At 44.4% G+C, this 19,792-nt stretch overlaps 2 protein-coding genes across 5 annotated transcripts in view; one reads left to right on the top strand and one right to left on the bottom strand.

Moving 5' to 3' along the window:
* WWP2 (WW domain containing E3 ubiquitin protein ligase 2) overlaps positions 1-5,673 on the bottom strand; it is a 134,610-nt gene extending 128,937 nt beyond the window's left edge. Inside the window, exon 1 of the mRNA XM_079116853.1 lies at positions 5,542-5,673. The gene's annotated coding sequence lies outside the window, so the exon portion shown is untranslated. The remainder of the gene's footprint in view (positions 1-5,541) is intronic.
* Positions 5,674-9,996: 4,323 nt separating this feature from the next.
* NOB1 (NIN1 (RPN12) binding protein 1 homolog) lies at positions 9,997-19,792 on the top strand. 4 transcript variants are annotated; one of them, XM_079117746.1, is made up of 9 exons: positions 9,997-10,089; positions 10,197-10,329; positions 11,692-11,822; positions 13,913-13,984; positions 14,143-14,271; positions 14,367-14,582; positions 15,250-15,347; positions 17,467-17,611; positions 19,072-19,792. In XM_079117746.1, the coding sequence occupies exons 1-9, from the start codon at positions 10,027-10,029 to the stop codon at positions 19,339-19,341; spliced, it is 1,257 nt and encodes a 418-aa protein (XP_078973872.1). In that variant the 5' UTR covers positions 9,997-10,026; the 3' UTR covers positions 19,342-19,792. The 4 variants fall into 4 exon arrangements, with proteins under 4 accessions (XP_078973872.1, XP_078973873.1, XP_078973874.1 ...); XM_079117747.1 differs by having other exon boundaries at positions 14,382-14,582; XM_079117748.1 differs by having other exon boundaries at positions 14,400-14,582.

Consider the following 19,792-nt stretch of genomic DNA (forward strand, 5'->3'; position numbering starts at 1 on the left):
CTCAATCTCAATTCCTAAAAACTTGACCCAGCTTTGAATTGAAAAACCAGTAAACACTGATCTTGAGAGGAAAAGACCTGGGCATAAAAATGAACCAGGAAAAAGCAAAAATTACAGCAGCAAGATTTTCCTTCTAATTAACCAGCTGCAAGCAGAGCTTATCTCTAATTATAGATCAAGCCTGCCTCCACTTCTCCAAAGATGTGCAATAGAAGGATTTGTCCAAAACTCTCTCCTTTCCTTTATACTCTCAGGCTTTTCCAGTTCTTTCCAATACTAGTGCTTCTTTCTTGGCCCCTTTCCTCTGTCCAGGATTGAGTTACTGTCCGTTCTCCAAAGACCCATGTTGAAAAATAATCAAACAGAAATGAACTTTGCCAAATGACACCAGTACAAAGACAAAGCACAGAAAAATGAGGGGTGGAGAGAAATAGCCTTGGAAGCACAGTGGAATTACAGACTAGTAATAAAAGAGATCAGAAAACTGATCTCATGACAAAACAAGAAGCAAAAAGCACAGGTGACTCGAGGGAGAGGACCGGCCCCGAGTCAGGACTGCCCTGTCTCAGTCCTTGGTATTTTCCCTGGTTATTACCACTCAACTCACTGACTGTTTATAAACTGGGGGGCTTTGGGGACAAGAACAGGCAACTGGTAGCCTTCTAAAAAAGATTCTAATTGGAATCTAAGGGAAACACAATCTTCCCTTCTGTTCCCACCTCTTAGAAATTCCAGAATCCGTAATAGTCCTAAATGACTCAAAGTCACTCAAAAAGCAGCTCACAGATTTGATCCCAATGGGAGCTGATGTTCATACATCTGCAACCAACTATCTTACTCATGGAAACATCAGCTCTGAACTGCCAAGTTCAAGATTCAAATCCCAGCTCCTCTATTTCTTGGTTACATGACCTCACACGGATTACTTCACTCAGGTGGTTCTGTTTGTGTTGAATCTATAAGATGGTGGGGTATGTGACAAAAGCATATATTCAATACCTATTTGGTGAAACCAATATTTTAAACACTAACAACCCATTTCCATGCTGCCTGGCTGTCTCCTCCCCACCCTTCCCAGAGGTCTCTAAATTGGTTGCCAACCCACCAGACTAATTCCAGAAATTGGCATTTGAATTGATTTCAGTGGCACTACAAAAATGCCCTGTTGGAAGAACAGCTTCCTTAAGAAAAAAGAAACCCATTAGTTTGTGGTTTTCAAAAGGGTCTTTAAATGAAAAGTGAAAAGGAGAGAAATCCAAGTTTCCAGACATACTACAATGCTTTGCAGTACTTAAAAAACCTACTAGTAGAACAGTATCAACTGAGATTTATGTCTAGCAGGATGCACTCTTCTTGGATAGGTATCCACACTACTCCCTAGGTGACCTCATCCACCTTAACGCTACACCATCCATGGTACAGACCCACAGCTACACCTCCAGCCCAGGCCTCTCACCAGACTTCTGCCTCTGATTGCCCACAATATCTTCACGTGAATTTCTATTAGGCATTTTATGATCAACATGAACAAAACTGAGTCCCCACCCCGCTTCTCCTACAGGCATCCCCCACAGTAATGACGACTCCCTTCTTCCAGCTGCTCAAGCCAAAAACTTTGGAGTCAGCCCCAGCGCCTCTCTTCCTCTCACACTCTAAATCAACTCATCCACAAATCCTGCTGCTGTGCTTCAAAACACACCCAGAAGGCATCCATCACTGGGAGAGTGGCAGAGGTCTCCTCACTCTCTTCCCACCTCTCCTCTGGCTCCCTTCACTTCACACAGCCATCTGAGTGGGTCCAGAAGGCAGGATGAATTGTGTCCATTCCACTCCTCAGAAACCTCCAAGGGTTCCCCAAGTGGAACCAACATCCTTCCAATGGCCTACAAAGCTTCTATGACCTGCCCACCTTCCACCCCACACCCAATACCACCCTGATCTGATCCTGTTCGCCCCTCATTCACCCACTCCTCTCCAGCCATCCTGGCCTCCTGGCTGGTTAAAAACCCACCAGGGGGCTGGGGTTGTGGCTCAGTGGCAGAGCGCTTGCCTAGCACATTCAAGGCACTGGGTTCAATTCTCAGAACTGCATATAAATAAATAAAATAAAGGTCTACAGCCAACTAAAAATATATTTTAAAAGGGAAAAAAAAAAAAAACCACCAGGTGTGCTCCTTCCTCCCAGCTTTTGAACATGTTCATCCCTTGGCCTGGGCCACTGCCCCATTCAGTCACATTTACATGCTTCAGATCTTAACCGTCATCTTCTCAGATATTTTTTGGATACTGGGGAGTGATGCCAGTACTTAACCACTGAGCCATAGCCCTTGCCCTTTTTTTAAATAAGTTTATTACAATTTATTAAAAACATGGGACGCTTCATAAATTTGTGTGTCGTCCTCACACAGCAGCCATGCTAATACCTGGCCCTTTTTTATTATTATTTTTTAATACTGAGACAGGGTCTCATCAAGTAGCTTAAGGCAGAGCTAAATTACTGAAGCTGGCTTTGAACTTGCAATCCTCCTGCCTCAGCCTCCTGAGTCGCTGGGAATTACAGGTGTGCACCACTGCACCTGGCTTCAGAGAAACTTTTCTAAGAACCCTATTTAAAACTGCAACCCCACCCAACATTCCACATCCCTCTTCTCTGCTTTATAATAATATAATAAGCATTTTACTTAGTTATTTCCCTTATTGTGTTCTTCCCCACTAAATTTAAGAACCACACAGCTAGGCATGGTAGCACACACTTGTCCCAGTGATTCAGGAGACTGAGGTAGGAGGATCAAACGTTCAATTCAGCAATTTAGCAAAGATCTAAGCAACTTACATAGAGCCTATCTCAAAATATAAAATGAAAAGGGCTAGGGATTGTAGCTTAGTGGTAAAGTGTTCCTGGGCTCAATTCCCAGTACCAAAAAGAAAATCCAGAAGGATAGAGATTTTTGCCTTTCCTGTGTACTGTATATTCCCAGTGTTCAGAACACTGTGCAATAGAAATAAAACAGAAGCCACATAAATTTTCTATGAAACACATTTTAAAAATTAAAAGAAACAGGTGAAATTAACTTTAAGCATATTGTATTTAACCTAATCCAAAATGTTATCATTTATAGCATATTTAATTACCGTATAAATTTATATGATTTTATCGAACTTTAAAAAATCAGAGACATTTACATTTCTCATGACAAGTCTTCAAAATCTGGTGTGTATTCTATGCTCACAGTGTATTGTTCAACAGCCCCATGTGTCCAATGGCCACCATACTGAACAGTTCAACTCCAGAATAAAGTCTGGCATAGGGCAGGGACTTATATAATTACTGAATGAAACAGTATTTTCCCCAGAAGAGGGGACGATGGTGTACACAATGATATGAATGTGTCCCCCAAAGTTCATGTGTTGGAAACTTAATCCCAGTGCAACAGTTTCAAAAGATGGGATGGTTAAGAGGTAGGTCATGAGTGGATTAATGTCATCATGAAAGTGGGTCTCCTATAAAAGTCAGCAGGACACATCCTTTCCCCCCCACACACACAACACACGTGTTCTTTTGCCATGTGATGCCTTCTGCCATGGGATGACAAAGCAAGAAGGCCTTCACCAGATACAGCCTCTTCATCCTGAATATGGATTTCCCAGCCTACAGAACTGGGAGTCAAATAAGGTTCCACTGTTTATAAATTACCCAGTCTAAAGTACTCTTTTATAACAGCACAAAATGGACAAAGAAAGTACAGTACAGGATTTTCTAAACTTCAACACATTTACAATCCTTTCAGTGACCTATACTAATTTTTCCATAAAATATCATACTTTTTATATTTGAAAATTTTTCTAAAATAAAACTTTCTCCTGCTGTTATAAGTAGAACAGAAAAGACATAGGCTTGAGTTTCTGCTCATTTACTAGCTCTGCAATCTAAAGAAAGGACTTCAGTAAGTCTGTTTTTTCATTTATAGAATAAAGGCAATATGCCAACCTTCATGAGATTATGAAGATTAAATGAGATATTAGTATAAGCTCTTTGCATATGGAAAAGTGAGAGACTGAGAAGTTAATCCAAGCCTTTTTCTCATGCCTATCATTTTCACATGGACCAATAACAGAAAATGGCAAGCTTGTGTGATGAAAGAACAAAAGATCTGAGTTGGAATCCCTTGTTCACCACTTAACAGCTGTATGACTTTTAAAACCTCACGTATTCACCTAACATTGACCAAGTGCCCGCAACATACCAGGCACCAGGCTAGTAGCCAAGGAAGCCAAATAAAATCATGAACCCTGCCCTTAAAGGATATGCAGTCTAGCAGGAAGAAAGACCAGAAGCAATTAATTGTTTAAAAAAAAAAAAATTCAAGTCAGTTCTCATGGAAATAACTTAACTCTCAGGGCTGCTACAAAAACTAACTTAAATGTTTGTCAAATACTCCAAAGCCCTGAACTTCTAATACATTTGCAAAGTACTTTTTTCCCACTATATGAAACCCAAAACGACTCTGGCTCCTATGTGTGTTCAGTCTGAACATTCGCTTTAGTTAAAAAGCATTCGTTAAACTAATGTCATTTCTGCAAATTTCCGTAAACATGAAAGGAGGATGAACAATTTTAACAACTCTTTAACCTCAAAATCATGATCCAGGTCGCAGTTCTGAAGAACACAACACAGACCTCTCAGTCACCCTATCTAGTTACACAGTGTGTCAAGATAAGCAGTCACATGGTAGGAAAAGCTGAATAATTTAAGCCTAAGAAAGCGGAAAAGTCATAAAGCAGTATAGGCTGACACTTCTCTGTCCAAGAGTCCAGCAACCCCTGTGTTGCTGAGCTAACACTGGTGTAGGTTAAAAGCCATTTTATGACCAAAGAGCCCACACCTTTTTATTTTTTAGCCTCGAAGATGACCTGATCAGGGAAAATTTTTCAAAGAAATAAGATCCGAAGGGCTAGTTTCCCCAAGAAGTAAAAACCCTACACCAGCAGGACTAAGTGGGTGTGACGAAAGCAAGATGATAAAGATGCTCTGATCCCTCCTGAAGTTTAAAAACTGAATGGGAGCGAAATCAAAGTAGCGGCTAGCAATCGTTTCCAAAGAGGAAGGAAGGAAGAGACTCTCGGAGGAGGGTCAGGCCGCATCTTCCTCCTGACTTCTCCGGGTCGCTCCCTGCCGTACGCCCACTCCCAGGCACCCCTCCCAGCTCGGTCCCAAGTCGCCCTTGCTGGATGCCGATCCCGCCACAAAGCTCGCTCCTCTCCCTTTCGGGAAGCCCTCGCTCCCAGCTGCACCCGCTGCCGCCCCGACGCCCCCTCCGGCGCGGCCCCCGCACGGCCCGCGGCGCGCCCACCCCGCTCCGGCTGGAGCCGGGACACCCCTCCTCGGAGGCCGGAACCGCGGCGCCAGGCCCCTCCCACAGGAAGCCGCCGCCCCCCGGCGCCCGGGCCGCGCCGCCCCCGGCCCACCCCGCGCCGCCCGCCGCCCCCGGCCCGCCCCGCGCTCCGCGCCCGCCCCGCGCCCCTCGCGCGGGCGCTCGCTACCTGCCGCGGCCACAGAAGCGGCGCCGAACTCCGCTCCCACTTCCGCCTTCCACCGCCCGCACTCGGGCCGGGTCACGTGACCGCGCGCGGTCACCTGACCCGGAAGAGGCTGGCCGGGCTCACAGGTGCCGGCAACCTAGGCCGGCCGGGGAGTCTATGACCCAAAGGTGGCCCTCTTGCCGCTCGAATGTCCCCCTGCGGAAAGGTGTTCTGCTCGGTGGATGATTCCCCGAGCAATCAGGGAAATTGAGTGCCACGGGCTTTATTTAGTTTTTGTCATCTCTATGGGGGCGGGTACCATAATTGGCCCCTTGTCACAGGTAAGAGAAGACCTTCGAGTTAAGTCAACAAATACTTGAGCTCCTTAGTAGGGTTGCCAGATAAAATTCAGAACATACTTAAAGTTTAATGTCATATAAACAAGAGTGTAAAACGTGTCCTAAGTACTGCAAGGGACATATTTATACAAAAGGAAGTATTTACTGATTATCTGAAAATCAGACTTAATTATCTTGTGTTTGCATTTGCTAATTCCGGCAATTTTACATCTACTGTGTGTCAAACTTTGTCCTAGACTCCAGAAACAAAAATCCTGTGTGGCACATCAGCTCTTGTGACAAAAAGCAAAAATTGAAAAAGTTCAAAACACCAGACAGGGTCCATAAACTACCCTGCCACACCAAACCAACCCCTTTCCCTTTACAGAGTATGTAGACCTGTATGAATTAGTAAAACGTTTTGAATCAACATTCTTTACTGATGGTCCGGAACTCTCAGCTTTGACAAGTTGTATAGGCTCAATTTCTCGCCTTTAGTCACGCTGATTAAAATTAATACTAATCTCCCAAGTGTGGTGGTCCATGCTATGATCCCAGCTGTTTGAGAGATTGAGGCAGAAGAATCCAAAGTTCAAGGCCAGTCAGGCAACTTGAACACTATCTCAGAATAAAATTTGAAATGGGAGGCTCTGGGGATCTAGCTCTGTGGTGCAACACTTGTCTAGCATGTGCAAGGCCTGGGGTTTAATTCCCAGTACTGCCAAAAAAAAAAAATTAAAATTTAAGGGACTGGGGATATAGCTCAGTTGGTAGAGTGCTTGCCTTGCAAGCATAAGGCCCTGGGTTCAATCCCCAGCACTGCAAGAAAAAAAAAAAAAAAAAAAACTTAGTCTTAAGGACTGCATATTAATTATTCCATAACTTTTGGGTCTTCAAGTTTGGATGGCTCCTAGTTACTTGTTAAACTTTTTAAGTGATCATAATTTTGGTAGTGGTGTTTTTTGACATCTCTTTGCCTTCTAAAAAGCCACAAGCTTCAAAAAAATTGTCCCAGGGAGCTGGAAGTTGTAGCAAAGCAACATGCCTGTAATCCCAGCAACTAGGGAGGCTAAGGCAGGAGGATTTCAAGTTCAAGGCCAGCCTCAGCAACTTAGATCCTGTCTCAAAATTTTAAAAAAATTTTTAAAGGGCTGGGGATGTTGCTCAGTGGTTAAGTGCCCCTGGGTTCAATCCCTGGTGGAAAAAATAGAAACTCTCCCCAGATACCCCGTGCTACCCAGAAGTTTTACCCTTAATTCCCTGTACACTCCTTGAAACTTCACACATTAGTGCTTTTGCCCTGGTAGTGCTTCAAGATCCAATTTCAAATTCAAAAACTCTGAAGGTGCCCCTAGATATTGCACAAATTATCAATTTGCTCTTGACTGTTATATAAGCTTAACCGTAATGGTGTTAGCTCTCAGTACATGTTTGTTGAATAAATGGGAGTCCCAAGGCTTTGGGAGGCGTTTAGAATGTTAAAGGGAAACAGAAAAGGGATTAAAATGCTACAAAAAAGTACTACAGAAGTTACTAAGTGCCAAGAAATCTTTTAAGTATTCTTAGTGTTTACTAGAAAATAGCTCAAAGTCTGAAATTTCTTTCCCAGATTATCCATCTAAAGCAGTAGTTCTCAAAACATGGCTTCTGAGTTGAGAATGTAGCTCAGTGGTGGAGCACTTGCCTAGCCTGCACAAGACCCAGGTTCAAGCCCCAGCACCAAAGGAAGTAAATAACAAGGTAGCTCTCCAATGTGGCTCCCAGGTCAGTAACATCAGCATCAGCATCCCCTGAAACTTACCAGAATTGCAAATTTTCTGGTCTTGCCAAGACCTTCTAAATCCAAAACTGAGGATGGGGCCCAGTAATCTTCTCACAAGCTCTCCAGGTGATTCTGATGCATACTCAAGTTTGCGAATCACAAACCTAGATCGTTCTTTAGCATTTACAGTGATACCTGCCAACTTCAAAAAATCTCCTTCATTAGGGAGTCCAGTTCCCACATCTTCCCTCCACTTTTAGGTCAATGTGGATCATCAATGGGGGAAGGAGAAAGTAGAGAAAGCAAATAGTAAGTGTTGAAGGAATTTTATTTTCTGGGAAAAAGATAAAAACTTGATTAGAGTAATGGGAATGGCTGTGGAAGGGATCCAGATACCACAAACATTTCAGAGTGGCGTCAACACAATGTACTGAGAGCAGCGAGTACTGGTTGAGAGTGAGGGTGGAGATGGGGATGACTCAGAGATTCTTACCTTGAATGCTTTAGTTGATAATGCCTTTAATAAAAAATAATTTTAAAAAGGGACTCTAACAAGCATAGAAAGCTTGAGGGGCACAGATAATTATCTCAGTTTAAACCTTCCTCCTGAGTGAAGATGCCAGAAGTTTTCAGATGGATGTTCCAAGAAAAGGAGGGCTGGGAAATAAGACAGGGATTGGACAAAGGATTTGGGAGGAGTACACCAGGTGTCTTGATGCACATCTTATAATCCCAGCAACTGGAGAGGCTGAGACAGGATGTCAAGTTTGAGCACAGTCTGGGCAACTCAGCAAGACCTTGTCTCAGAAATAAAGATAAATAAATAAAATTTAAAAGGGCTGGGGATATAGCTCAGTGGCAGAGTGCTCCTGGCTTCAATCCCCAGTACTGCAAACAAAAAGAGGGAGGAGGAGGAGGAGGAGGAGGAGGAGGAGGAGGAGGAGGAGGAGAGAAAAGGGGAAGATGATGATTTGGGAATAGAGTCCTCACAATGTGATCATTGAAGTCTTGGAGATAGATAGTATCGCTGAAGCAGAGTGCATATATAAACAAAAATGCCAAGATAGTTCTATGGGGAGTACCTTGGTTGCAAGACAAGAAGAGAGTCAAATGAAAGAGGGTGAAATCCATCCAAGAGGAAAAGAGACCAGGATCACAAGAGAATTAGCCAAAGGAGGCAAAGCAAAACAATCCAGAAAAAGGAGGTGATCAGCAATGTCAAATCCTGCAGATAAATTGGGAAAGCTGAAAAATAAAAAACAAAATAGGACATGCTAGAAAACTGGAAATCACCTTCAGCTGCACCGTTTTAGGGTAGTAGCAAAAGTAGGCTCTAGAGGCTGAAGAGACCTGAGGGCTAAGAAAGGAGACAGAAAAAGTTGGGGGCAGGAAAAGGGATGTGGGTATTTGCTGATGGATACCATCAGGGCACCAATGGACTTTTGAGGTAGGACAGATAAATCACAGGTAAGGGATAAGATTGCAGTGGAAACCTGAGGAAGAGATTGGGGACAAAGACCATACAAACTCAAGTCAACATTCAGCTAAAATTGATGGCATGTATTAGGCCAGCTCATAATTATGGACTCTCCAATATGAGAGGAAATGTGGAGGCTATTACCTCTTCCATTCAATTCAGTAATAAATTATTTTCTAGCAAATTCTATGCCTTACTTAGGGAAGAGAGATGAGGATATTAAGATAAATAAGACATAGACCCTGAATCCAAGGTGCTCAAAAGGAAGTGGGGGTACATAAACACTGGCCATACAGCATAATTGATGAGAAAGTATCTCCAAGTCAGTCTCTTTGAGGGTTACATGGGTTACCTGGTTACCACCACCTCCTAGGTAAATTATCTGAGCCTCTTGGCGTTAAATAGTTATCACTTGTCTGTAAAATAGTACTTCTTTCATAAGATTGTTATGATTAAATTAGGTTGCCTGTTGACTGATTTTTATTATAAACAGGTTTTACTTTAAAAATTTAAAAAGATACTGCTGGGTGCAGTGGCTTACACCTGTAATCCCAGGGATTGGGGAGGCTGAGGCAGGAAGATTGCCAAATTCAAAACCAACCTCAGCAATTTAGCGAAGCCCTGAGCAACTTACTGAGACCCTGTCTCAGAGTAAAAAGGGCTGGAGTTGTGGCTCAGTGGTGGATGGATGTTGAGATTGTTCCTTCCCTCAAACCCCAAGATTGAACTACTCCTCCCATATCTCCCTATCTGAGCTGGAGGAGTCGCTGCTCACGTGCACGGGAAACACTGAGCCTGGCAATGTGGGCCCGGTCGCCAGGGGGCGCTATTAAGTCGTGGCAGCTCCTCCCGGTTCCCGGAGGCCTGGATTGAGACGTAGGGGCGGACGCAAGTCCTGCGCACGCGCGTTGCGTACCCGTCCTTCCAACATGGCGCCGGTGGAGCACGTTGTGGCAGATGCTGGGGCTTTTCTACGGGACGCGGCACTGCAGGTACAGGGAGTTCCAGCCCCTCCGGGGGGTCTGGGCTGGCAGGCCCTGAGGAAGCGCACGGAATCGGGAGGTGCGGGCGAGTGTGAGCTGGCATGGTTTCCCCGCAGGACATCGGGAAGAATATCTACACCATCCGGGAGGTGGTCAGCGAGATTCGGGACAAGGCCACGCGCCGGCGGCTCGCCGTCTTGCCCTACGAGCTGCGGTTTAAACAACCCTTCCCTGAGTATGTGCGGCTGGGTGAGTGCCTCTGCCCCAGCACCGTCGGCGAAGCCGGGGACCGGGGTGCACACTGGACCTGCGTGGGTGCGAGTTGCGTGCGGGTCTGGTTGCTCTATCAGAGCTTTTGACCTAGAGACAGCACGTTCTAGATCCTTGTGAGAGGCCTCCGAGGCCTGACTCTTCCTAGGCCTTGCCACTACCTAAACCTGTGCTCTCGGATGTATCACCCAGACTATGTCTCAATTGTAAAACGGTAATAATAGCACCTTCCACCAAGGTTGCTGTGGACGTTAAATGGGGAATGTCACTTGGCACTGTGTCCAGCACTTTGTAAGCATGCATTAAATTAATTTAGATTCCAAATAGAAGATGGTAGATGGCTTGCAGGAAAGGCTGTCAGTGGTTGGAAGTGTTTTAGGTTAGAGACTGCCGATAGAGTTGCTGGCTACTCTGCTTGTTTGTTACGTCCCCCAGTTTACTAGCTGTGAGATCTTTGCAAAGTTACCTAATCTTTCTGAGATTAATAGTATTTAGTAGGATTTGGTCAAGAATGAAATTAACATGTAAAGCTTTCAACATAGTGTCTGGTACACAGTAAGTGCACAATAAACTGTAGTTGCTCTAATTTATCTTTTTTAGAAAATGTGAGCAATGTGCTGTTCTTTGTGCTGTTGTAGCAGAATACATCTCTATTAGCAGAATATTGTGTTTTGTCAATCTCAGCATATACAGTAGTAATAGCTGGCATTTACTATGTATTCAGCATACTGTAATTATTTTTTTAAAATTGACTCTTTGTTACAAACAATCCAGTTTTTTTGTTTCATCATAGATTGTTATATTAATATCAGAGAATTTTAGAGCTGGGAGAGAAGAGAGCTTACCAATTAATGCCAAAGCTTCAGGTTGGGCACAGTGGTGCATGCCTGTAATCCCAGTGACTTGAGAGGCTGAGGCAGGAAGATCACAGGTCCCAAGGCCAGCCTCAGCAATGTAGTCCCTATCTCAAAAAAATAAAAAGTGGTAGAGTACCCCTGGGTTAAATCCCAAGTACCACAAAAATAATGGTAATACCAAAACTTCAATAAGGAATCTAATCATGGACAAATATTATGCTAACTTTCAGTGAGTTTCTATTAACTTTCTTCTGGTCCTTCATCTGTGCTTGATAAGTATGTTACAATAAACCTAACTGGCCTGAATCTTGGTAGAGAATACAAATTTCTCAACTATAAGTAGAAAAAGGTTAGAAAATGGATGAAAATGTTGGCATTTTTATGGGATCATGATCTTTCTCAATTCTTCTGGTACTCACTGTGGTTACCCAAGGTTCTGTTGTTTTTTTGCCCCTAACTGAAGTTGTCAATCTCTTGTTTACAGTGACTGAGTTTTCAAAGAAAACCGGAGACTATCCCAGTCTCTCTGCCACAGATATCCAGGTGCTGGCACTCACTTACCAGTTGGAAGCAGAGTTTGTTGGGGTGTCTCACCTAAAACAAGAACCAGAAAAGGTAAATCAGGAAGGTTGGGGGTTTTATTCTTTATTTTTATTATTATTTTGTTCTGGGAACTGTCAGATATATATAAGTAGAGGAGATAGTGTAATGAAGCTTGTATTCTTGTCATGCTCCTTTTTAGTTATTGTCTCATGGCTAGCCTGTTTTCATTTATACTGAGCCATTGCACTGAGTATTTTGATCTCAGACATCACATGTTACTCTTAGGTATTTGTTCATATGTCTCTAGATACATGTACTCTTAAAAAACATTATAAAAAATAGCCGAGGAGCCATCATTACATCTGCACAACATGAGTAGTAACCCTAACATTGTTGACTATGCAATCATTAGTAGTTTTCTTGGGTCTAGATTCATGTAAAGGGTTCATACGTAGCAGTTAGCAAAAGTATCTCATCATCTTGATCTGTAGTTGACTGGAAGGTAGTTAAATGTGGAAAATACAAAGAGTGAACTCTTATTTTTTATTTATTGTTTTGCTTATTTTAATAGACTTCTTTCTGGAAGTAAAAAAGGAGCACAAAGTACTTGCTATTTCTCTCAGTACTCGCTACCTTCAAAACTATAGGATCCTGCTGGGCATGTGGTGGCCTATGCCTGAAATCTCAGCAGCTCAGGAGGCTGAGGCAGGAGCAGCACAAGTTCAAAGCCAGACTCAGAAAAGTGAGGTGCTAAGCCACTCAGTGAGACCCTGTCTCTAAATAAAATACAAAATGGGGCTAGGGATGTGGCTCAGTGGTCGAGTGCCCTGGTACTGTTGAGCTTGTAGGGACATGGTTAGGTTGAAGAGAGTGATACTAGATGTGTCCTGGGTCCCATTACTTCTTTCCAGGATTTGGGAAGCCAAATAAGGAACAATAATAATCTCTTTCTAATGGTGTTGGCAAAGAACTGCTGGATCTCCTCTATCTAAAGCCGTTAAGACTGTGGTGTATGCACATTTATACCCTAGTCAGAACTGTCCTCACTTGTTTTCAACAGGTTTAGAGTTCCCCAATCCAAAGTCTAAAATCCAAAACTACATACTACATACACATTTTGGCAGGATGTTGGTGAAGGGAATAGTTTTTATTAGTTTTATATAAACTCTGACTCTGATTTTCTGAACACAGTGTAGCTGGTTGGCATCTATCAACCTCCGGTTTATTTTACTTTATTTTTATTTTTTGTCCTGCTGGGGATTGAACCCAGGACATTATCCATGCTATGAAAGCGTTCTACCACTGAGCTACATTCCCAATCCCACCTATAATTTCTAAAAAGTATCCTTTACTACAGCTTTTGGCAAAGAATTACATGTTGCATATCAAAAGCTTTAAAGCAGCATGTCCTTTGTCCAAGCAATTTTACCCTAAGGCCTTTATGTTAATGATACTTCCAAATTTAACAGGCAAAGATGTTTGTTGCAGCTCTGTATATAATGATTAAAAAAGAAGAGACCTGTACCAGGCTTGGTAGCACCCACCTGAATCCCAGCTACTCAAGAGGCCAAGGCAGTAGGATCACAAGTTCAAGGTCAGCCTGAGCAACTTAGCCAGACCCTATCTCAAAATAGAATTACAAAAATTCTTATTTTCTTATTTTCTCTTTTTTTAATGTTTTCCCTTTTTGGTACTGGGCATTGAACCCAGAGATGCTTTACCACAGAGCTACATCTCCAGCCCTATTTAGCTTAATTTTGGGACAGGGTCTCACTGAATTACCAAGGCGTCCTCAAACTTGCAGTCTTCCTGCTCCAGCCTCCCAAGTTTCTGGGTTACAGACCTGTGCTACCACACCTGGCTAATGTTAAGATACCTTTGACATTTATAACCAGGAGGAAATGATAGTAGTTTTTCTCATTAATTTTTTTTTTTTTTTTTTGCATGTGTGTGTGCACACCAGAGATTAACACAGGAACACTTAACCACTGTGCTGAATCCCCATCCCTTTTTTATATTTATTTAGAGATAGGGTCTCACTGAGTTGTTGAGGCTGGCTTTGAACTTGTGATGTTCCTGCCTCAGCCTCCTGAGCCAGTGGGATTACAGCATGTGCCACTGCGCCCAGCTCTGATTTACCTTTTTTTTTTTTTTTTTTTAAGGTTAAAGTGAGCTCCTCTATTCAGCACCCAGAAACTCCTCTTCACATTTCTGGTTTCCATCTGCCCTCCAAGGTAACTCCTTAGATGAACCCTGTTCCTCCAGCTCTTTGCTGCCACTTGTCACAACGGCACAGTTTTTCTAGCTCTGTGTAATCTGACTTGTATGTCATGCAGTTTCACCTCTAACTCCATTTTCACATTTTTTTCATTGTTATTTTTTTAAATCTTAGCCCAAACCCCCGAAAGAAAAGGTAGATCATAGACACCCAGCTGATGAACCTGAGAACCTCGAATTCAGTTCCTTTATGTTCTGGAGGAACCCGCTGCCTAATATTGATAGTGAACTACAGGAGCTGCTGGTAAGGCCCTGACTCAAAATTTCTTCCCAGCGACAATGCAGATTCTCCCCACCGCTCCTGTGGGCTTTAGTTTGTGGATTCTGTTGATGTTTCAGACTGACAGAGAGAAGGAAGAGGAGGAGGAAGAGGAGGAGGAGGAGGAGGAGGAGGAGGAGGAGGAGGGATTTGAAGAAAGGAAAGATGAAGACAGTGATGACGGGGGTGGGTGGATAACCCCCAGCAACATCAGGCAGATCCAGCAGGAGCTGGAACAGTGCGATGTCCCCAAGGATGTGCGTGTTGGCTGTGTGACTACAGACTTTGCCATGCAGGTGGGTAGAATGGTAGGCCTGTCACCAGCAACGGTGCTGTGGAGATTGGTGATGTGTTCAGAGCTGCTTTTGTGTGCTGCCAATTTTCCTGGTTCTAGAAACTTCGCCTGTGCTCTTTGGTAATTGCGAATTTTGCTTGAAGGCCACAATCATATCATATAGTGGCAAAATTTGTGTAATATGTTAAATTTTTAATCTTTAAGCTTCATAGGCAGGGGACTGGCATTGTGGCTTAGTAGTAGATTGCTTTCCTAGCACGTGTGAGACCCTGGGTTCAATCCTCAGCATCACATAAAAAGATAAACAAAATAAAGATATCGTGTCCACCTACAACTAAAAATACCCTTTTTTTTTTTAAACAAGATTCACAGTCATTTGGTGCTTTCTTCTCAGTCGTGTGTAGTTCTAGACTCAGGCATGTGGAGAAGGTAGCCAGGAGAATATTTTCCCTGACAAAATAAAGGTCTCTGTTGAGAGGATTGCTCGTGATGAGCGCGGGCTCCAGTACTTGCAACTAGAGAGAAACCTGGGTCCTCTCTGTATCAAGGCGAGCCAAGCCCACTTCTCTTAGCAGAAGCCACAGATCGTGAGCCAAATCAGGGTGTGCAGAGTTCACTTAACTGGTTACAAAGTCATCATTAAAACTTGTTTAACTTGTGGGTTGCAGAATGTCCTGCTGCAGATGGGGCTGCACGTGCTGGCAGTGAATGGCATGCTGATCCGGGAGGCCCGGAGCTACATTTTGCGCTGTCACGGCTGTTTCAAGTAGGTGGCTGATAATCGAGCCAGGGCCCCTCTGTTGAACACTCTTCCTACCTCTACTAGCTACTTCCCAAAAGAGAACCCTGTGCCATGAGTCTTCTCCTTCCACTTCATCATTCCTGTGTGGGCTGTGTTCTGCTTCCACCAGTTCCCTGAAGCCCCTGCAACAGGTTACCCTGACCTCCCACCTTATCTCAGCGACATAGCGTTAAGGATGTAGGTTCTGGAGCAAAGAACATTGATTCTCTAGAGATATGTAACGAAACATTTGTGGATGGAATGTCTAGGATTTGCTTTGAAATAATACTCGAGTGGAAAGAGTAGGTAGAAGTGGAGATGAAATGAGACGAGCCATCAGTTAATAGTCGGTGATGAGTACATGGAAGTGCATTTTGCTCTGCTGTCTGTGGCTACGCCTGAAATTTTTCTATTTGAAGGAAAAAAAAAAAAAAAAGTGGACTCTGAACCCAGAGTATGTGGGTTCACATCCAGATCCCTTCTGTTACCTGTGTGATTTTTCAAATTCTGTTACCTTCTCTGTGCGTCAGATTCCTCTTATAAATAAAATCGAAAGCGTTGTGAGGAACTAGGAAGATAAATCCTTTGAAGGATTTGGCAAGGTATTCAGGTGAACTATAGCGTATTGACTGCTCCTTTCTCTTCACGTCTTCCCAGGCTCAGGTTGTGCTTCCTGTGGTGGGGCTGGTGTTCTGTGGGCAGGCCCTGGGTTCTGGCTGGAGTAGAAGGGACTTGACCTCACCCTGTCTGTGAAAGTGTGGCCCCAGGACTTAGCCTGGGCCAACTTCTAGCCATCCCACATCTGTGGCTTGCTCTGGTCATCTTACAGATTGTGTGGAGCCCCATGTTGCAGAGGCCTTTGGGGACAGTTCTGGAGTATCGAGGCTTCTCTCACCAGGACCCCAAAGCTGCCACACTGGGGAGTTACTTGGGTGTGATCTTGTTTCCCTAAGACTTAAAAATAACCCCTCCCTGAAGGCCCAGGGGTCCAGCCTGCCACCATCCTTGCAGTTCTGCTGGGGACTTCAGCCACTCCTCAGAGTTGCCCATGCGTTCTTCTGCCCTTACTGTAGTTTTCCTTTCTCCTCGTACTGAAGGTACCAAGCTTGTGAGAGCAAAGCTCCTTGCTTCATAAAAACCCATTTCCCCATTATCCTTTGTACAAAAGCCCTTATTCCCCAAATTTAACACTCATTCTTAGAAATGCTCGGAAATACTTGTGAGATTATTACAATGACTAAACAGTTTCTTAGACAGAATAGTTAGTTCCAGCATCTGTAGAGGCACTTGGTCCACTCAGGATACTGCAGATAAGGGAACTGGCTTCTCCAGCCAGTTCATACAGCTCTCATCAGACCATCAGAAGTTGGTGGGGAACCCGAGAGACAGGAATGCAGGCTCCTGCCTGGCCCTTGACAATAGCAGCTTTTACTGTCTGGGGTCCTCCTTGGGAGCTTGAGTGGACAGGAGGAGGCCAGGCCTCAGGGTCTGCCTTCAGCACCCACACCCATCAACCATGATGGGTTATACAGTGTTTCCTCTGTGATTCATTAATAAGTTCTTGCCACCTCCTGGGTTAACGCCCAAGCTGACATTTGGGGACAAGGTGGGTTAAAACTGAGATAATATGCACCTTGAAAAAGAATAGCATTGTCAAGAGCTGTCATTTTGCAGTCAGACTGCCTGGGTTACTAGCCATGTGACTTTCAACAGGGTGCCTTAGCTTGCCTCAGTTTCCTGGTCTGTGAAATCAAGGTAGTACTGACTTTCTAGGATTCTTTTGGTGTTAAACTTGGAGGACAGTACCTGGCAATGTTCAGGAAAAGTTCTTAATGCAACAGCATCCTGCTGGTTTCACGGTGGCTTGGTGACTTGCTCCTGTGGCGTTTGCCTTTCCCCTCTGAGGAAGACAGCAGCTTTTCGCTTACATCTTCATTTAGCAGGAGACCAGCGGCCTTTGTTTTTACAAAGGCAAGAATAATGTGGTTTAGCCTTCTCTCCATTTTGTTACTTCCTCCTCTGAGGCCTGTGGCTCGCCTTGTGCACTGGGGTTGAGTTGCTGCCTGTGCCGCCGGCACACAGCCTCTTCTTTTGGGTCTCCCAGGACAACGTCTGACATGAGCCGAGTGTTCTGCTCACATTGTGGGAACAAGACGCTGAAGAAAGTGTCTGTGACGGTCAGTGATGATGGCACCCTGCACATGCACTTCTCCCGCAACCCCAAGGTGCTGAATCCTCGAGGCCTCCGGGTGAGTGGCTTGTTCCCCATTCCCCTGACCAGAATCAGCATGACCAGTGGACGAGGAAAAGTCAGTCCAGCCGTGACCAGGAGATAGAGGCTGAAAGCCTGTGACCCAGGTGCCCCGTGGGCAGAGTGTGCTCTTGCTGGGCATTTCTTGGGGAATTTGCAGTCTGATAAGTAACTGCCAGTGGGCTGGGGAGATAGCTCAGTTGGTAGCGTGCTTGCCTCACAAAACAAGGCCCTGGGTTCAATCCTCAGCACCACAAAAAAAAAAAGTAGCCAGTGACTCCACGCCCTGAGTGCTGAGGGGGCCACATGACAGATCCTTGAACACAGAGGAGGCCGGTGCAGGATTTGGGGGATGGACACAATCTACAGAAGCCCCATGAGGCGGGACAGAAGGAGAGAGTGCAGCCCAGCATGGGAGAAAGGCCAGGGCTGGACACACAGCAGCCTCGGGTTTATTGCAAGGAGATCCAGAGAGGTGGATTAAGAGGTGGGGAGTACAGGAGTGAAGGCCACCTGACACCAGTGTCCCCCAAGCAGCAAATGTGCCATTAGGACATGAGGAGGGTGTTTAAACTTTTGTTTTGAAGTAATTTTAGATTTATAGTTAAGTTGGAAAACTGGATGCAGAAGTGTACATTTTTGATAACTGTACCGTGGTTATATACTGGTTATGTACTGTACTGTCGTTCTTTTGAGGGTAAAGGGCCATTATGTGTATACTTTCAAATACTTCAGAAAAAGATGGATGTATATTTAGAAAGAGGATGATAGAGCAGATATAGTTAAAGATTAACAGACATCTAGGTAAAGGGAAAATGTTAATTTTCTGCAGTATTTTGCAACTTTTAAAAATTTTGCAGTATGGGGATTAAACCTGGGGATGCTGTACTGCTGAACTACACCCCCCAGCCCTTGTTTTATTTTTAGTTTGTGACAGGGTCTCACTACGTTGCCCAGGCTGGACTCAAACCTATGATCTTCCTGCCTCACCCTCCAGAGTAGTTGGGATTCAGGTGTCACCATGACTCCTGGCACTTGAGTCCCTTTTAAACTGGAGTCATTTCTCAACGATTTATCCTTCATGACCTTGATATTCCCCTCCATTGGATTTGTCTGGTATTGCTCATGGTTAGTTTCAGGCTATGTGTTGGTCAGGAATACCCCAGAAGTAATGTTACTGTGTTCTCAGTGCATTATAGCAGGCAGTACATTAGTTGCATAGTTTACTAGTGATGTTAACTTTTAATCACATGGTTAAGGTAGTTTCTTATAAATAATTATATATATGTTTTTAGTTGTAGATAGACATAATACCTTTTTTTAATTTATTTATCTTTATGTGGTATTGAGGATTGAACCCAGGGCCTCACACATGCTAGGCAAGCGCTCTACCGCTCAGCCCCAGCCCCAGCCCCAGCTCCGGCTCCCTGTTTTGACAGCTGTCTCTCTTACTTGCAGTACTCACTTCCCACGCCCAAAGGGGGCAAATATGCCATCAACCCCCACCTGACTGAGGATCAGCGCTTCCCTCAGCTGCGACTTTCACGCAAGGCCAGGCAGAAGACCGACGTGTTTGCCCCTGACTACATAGCCGGGGTCTCTCCCTTTGCAGAGAATGACATCTCCAGCCGCTCAGCCACTCTGCAGGTCCGGGACAGCACCTTGGGAGCTGGGCGGAGACGATTAAATCCCAATGCTTCCAGAAAGAAGTTTGTGAAGAAAAGGTGAATGGGAGCTCCTGCAGGCAGACTCTTAGGGTGCAGTTGCTGAGGAGCTCTGGTGGCTCATTCCCCCAGCTGTGCTGTCCCCAGAGCCATCTGGGTGGAAACGTTAGGACGAGCTTCACACTGCTGCTGCATGATTCCCAGTGTTACGCGGGTTTGTGGTGGGACTGGCCATCCCGTGGCCTCAGCATCCAAAGAGCCGGAACTTCTGCCCTGTGAATGGAAATTGATGAAAACAGAAAGAGCAGTGCCCGGGAACAAATTTTAAACCTTCGAAGAAGGGAATTTCCAAATGGGACTATTTTTCTAATAAATGTGGCTGCAAGCTTCTGTGCAGTGAACCAGCTCTTGCATCTTAGGGAATGTGAAGGCTAACAAGCTGTATGTGCAAGGATTAAGAGTATAGATTTATCTTTTTGCCAAATATTATAATAAATATTCCACAGGAAAACTAA

The sequence above is a fragment of the Sciurus vulgaris genome (assembly GCF_902686455.1).
Source record: "Sciurus vulgaris genome assembly, chromosome: 17".
Classification (NCBI taxonomy): domain Eukaryota; kingdom Metazoa; phylum Chordata; class Mammalia; order Rodentia; family Sciuridae; genus Sciurus; species Sciurus vulgaris.

Bases quoted from the DNA above. Each gene is read 5' to 3' on its own strand.
- NOB1 (XM_079117746.1), top strand. From the start codon at position 10,027: ATGGCGCCGGTGGAGCACGTTGTGGCAGATGCTGGGGCTTTTCTACGG. The intron at 10,330-11,691 runs GTGAGTGCCTCT...TCTTGTTTACAG, and splicing joins CCCTGAGTATGTGCGGCTGG to TGACTGAGTTTTCAAAGAAA. The intron at 13,985-14,142 runs GTAACTCCTTAG...TTTAAATCTTAG, and splicing joins GTTTCCATCTGCCCTCCAAG to CCCAAACCCCCGAAAGAAAA.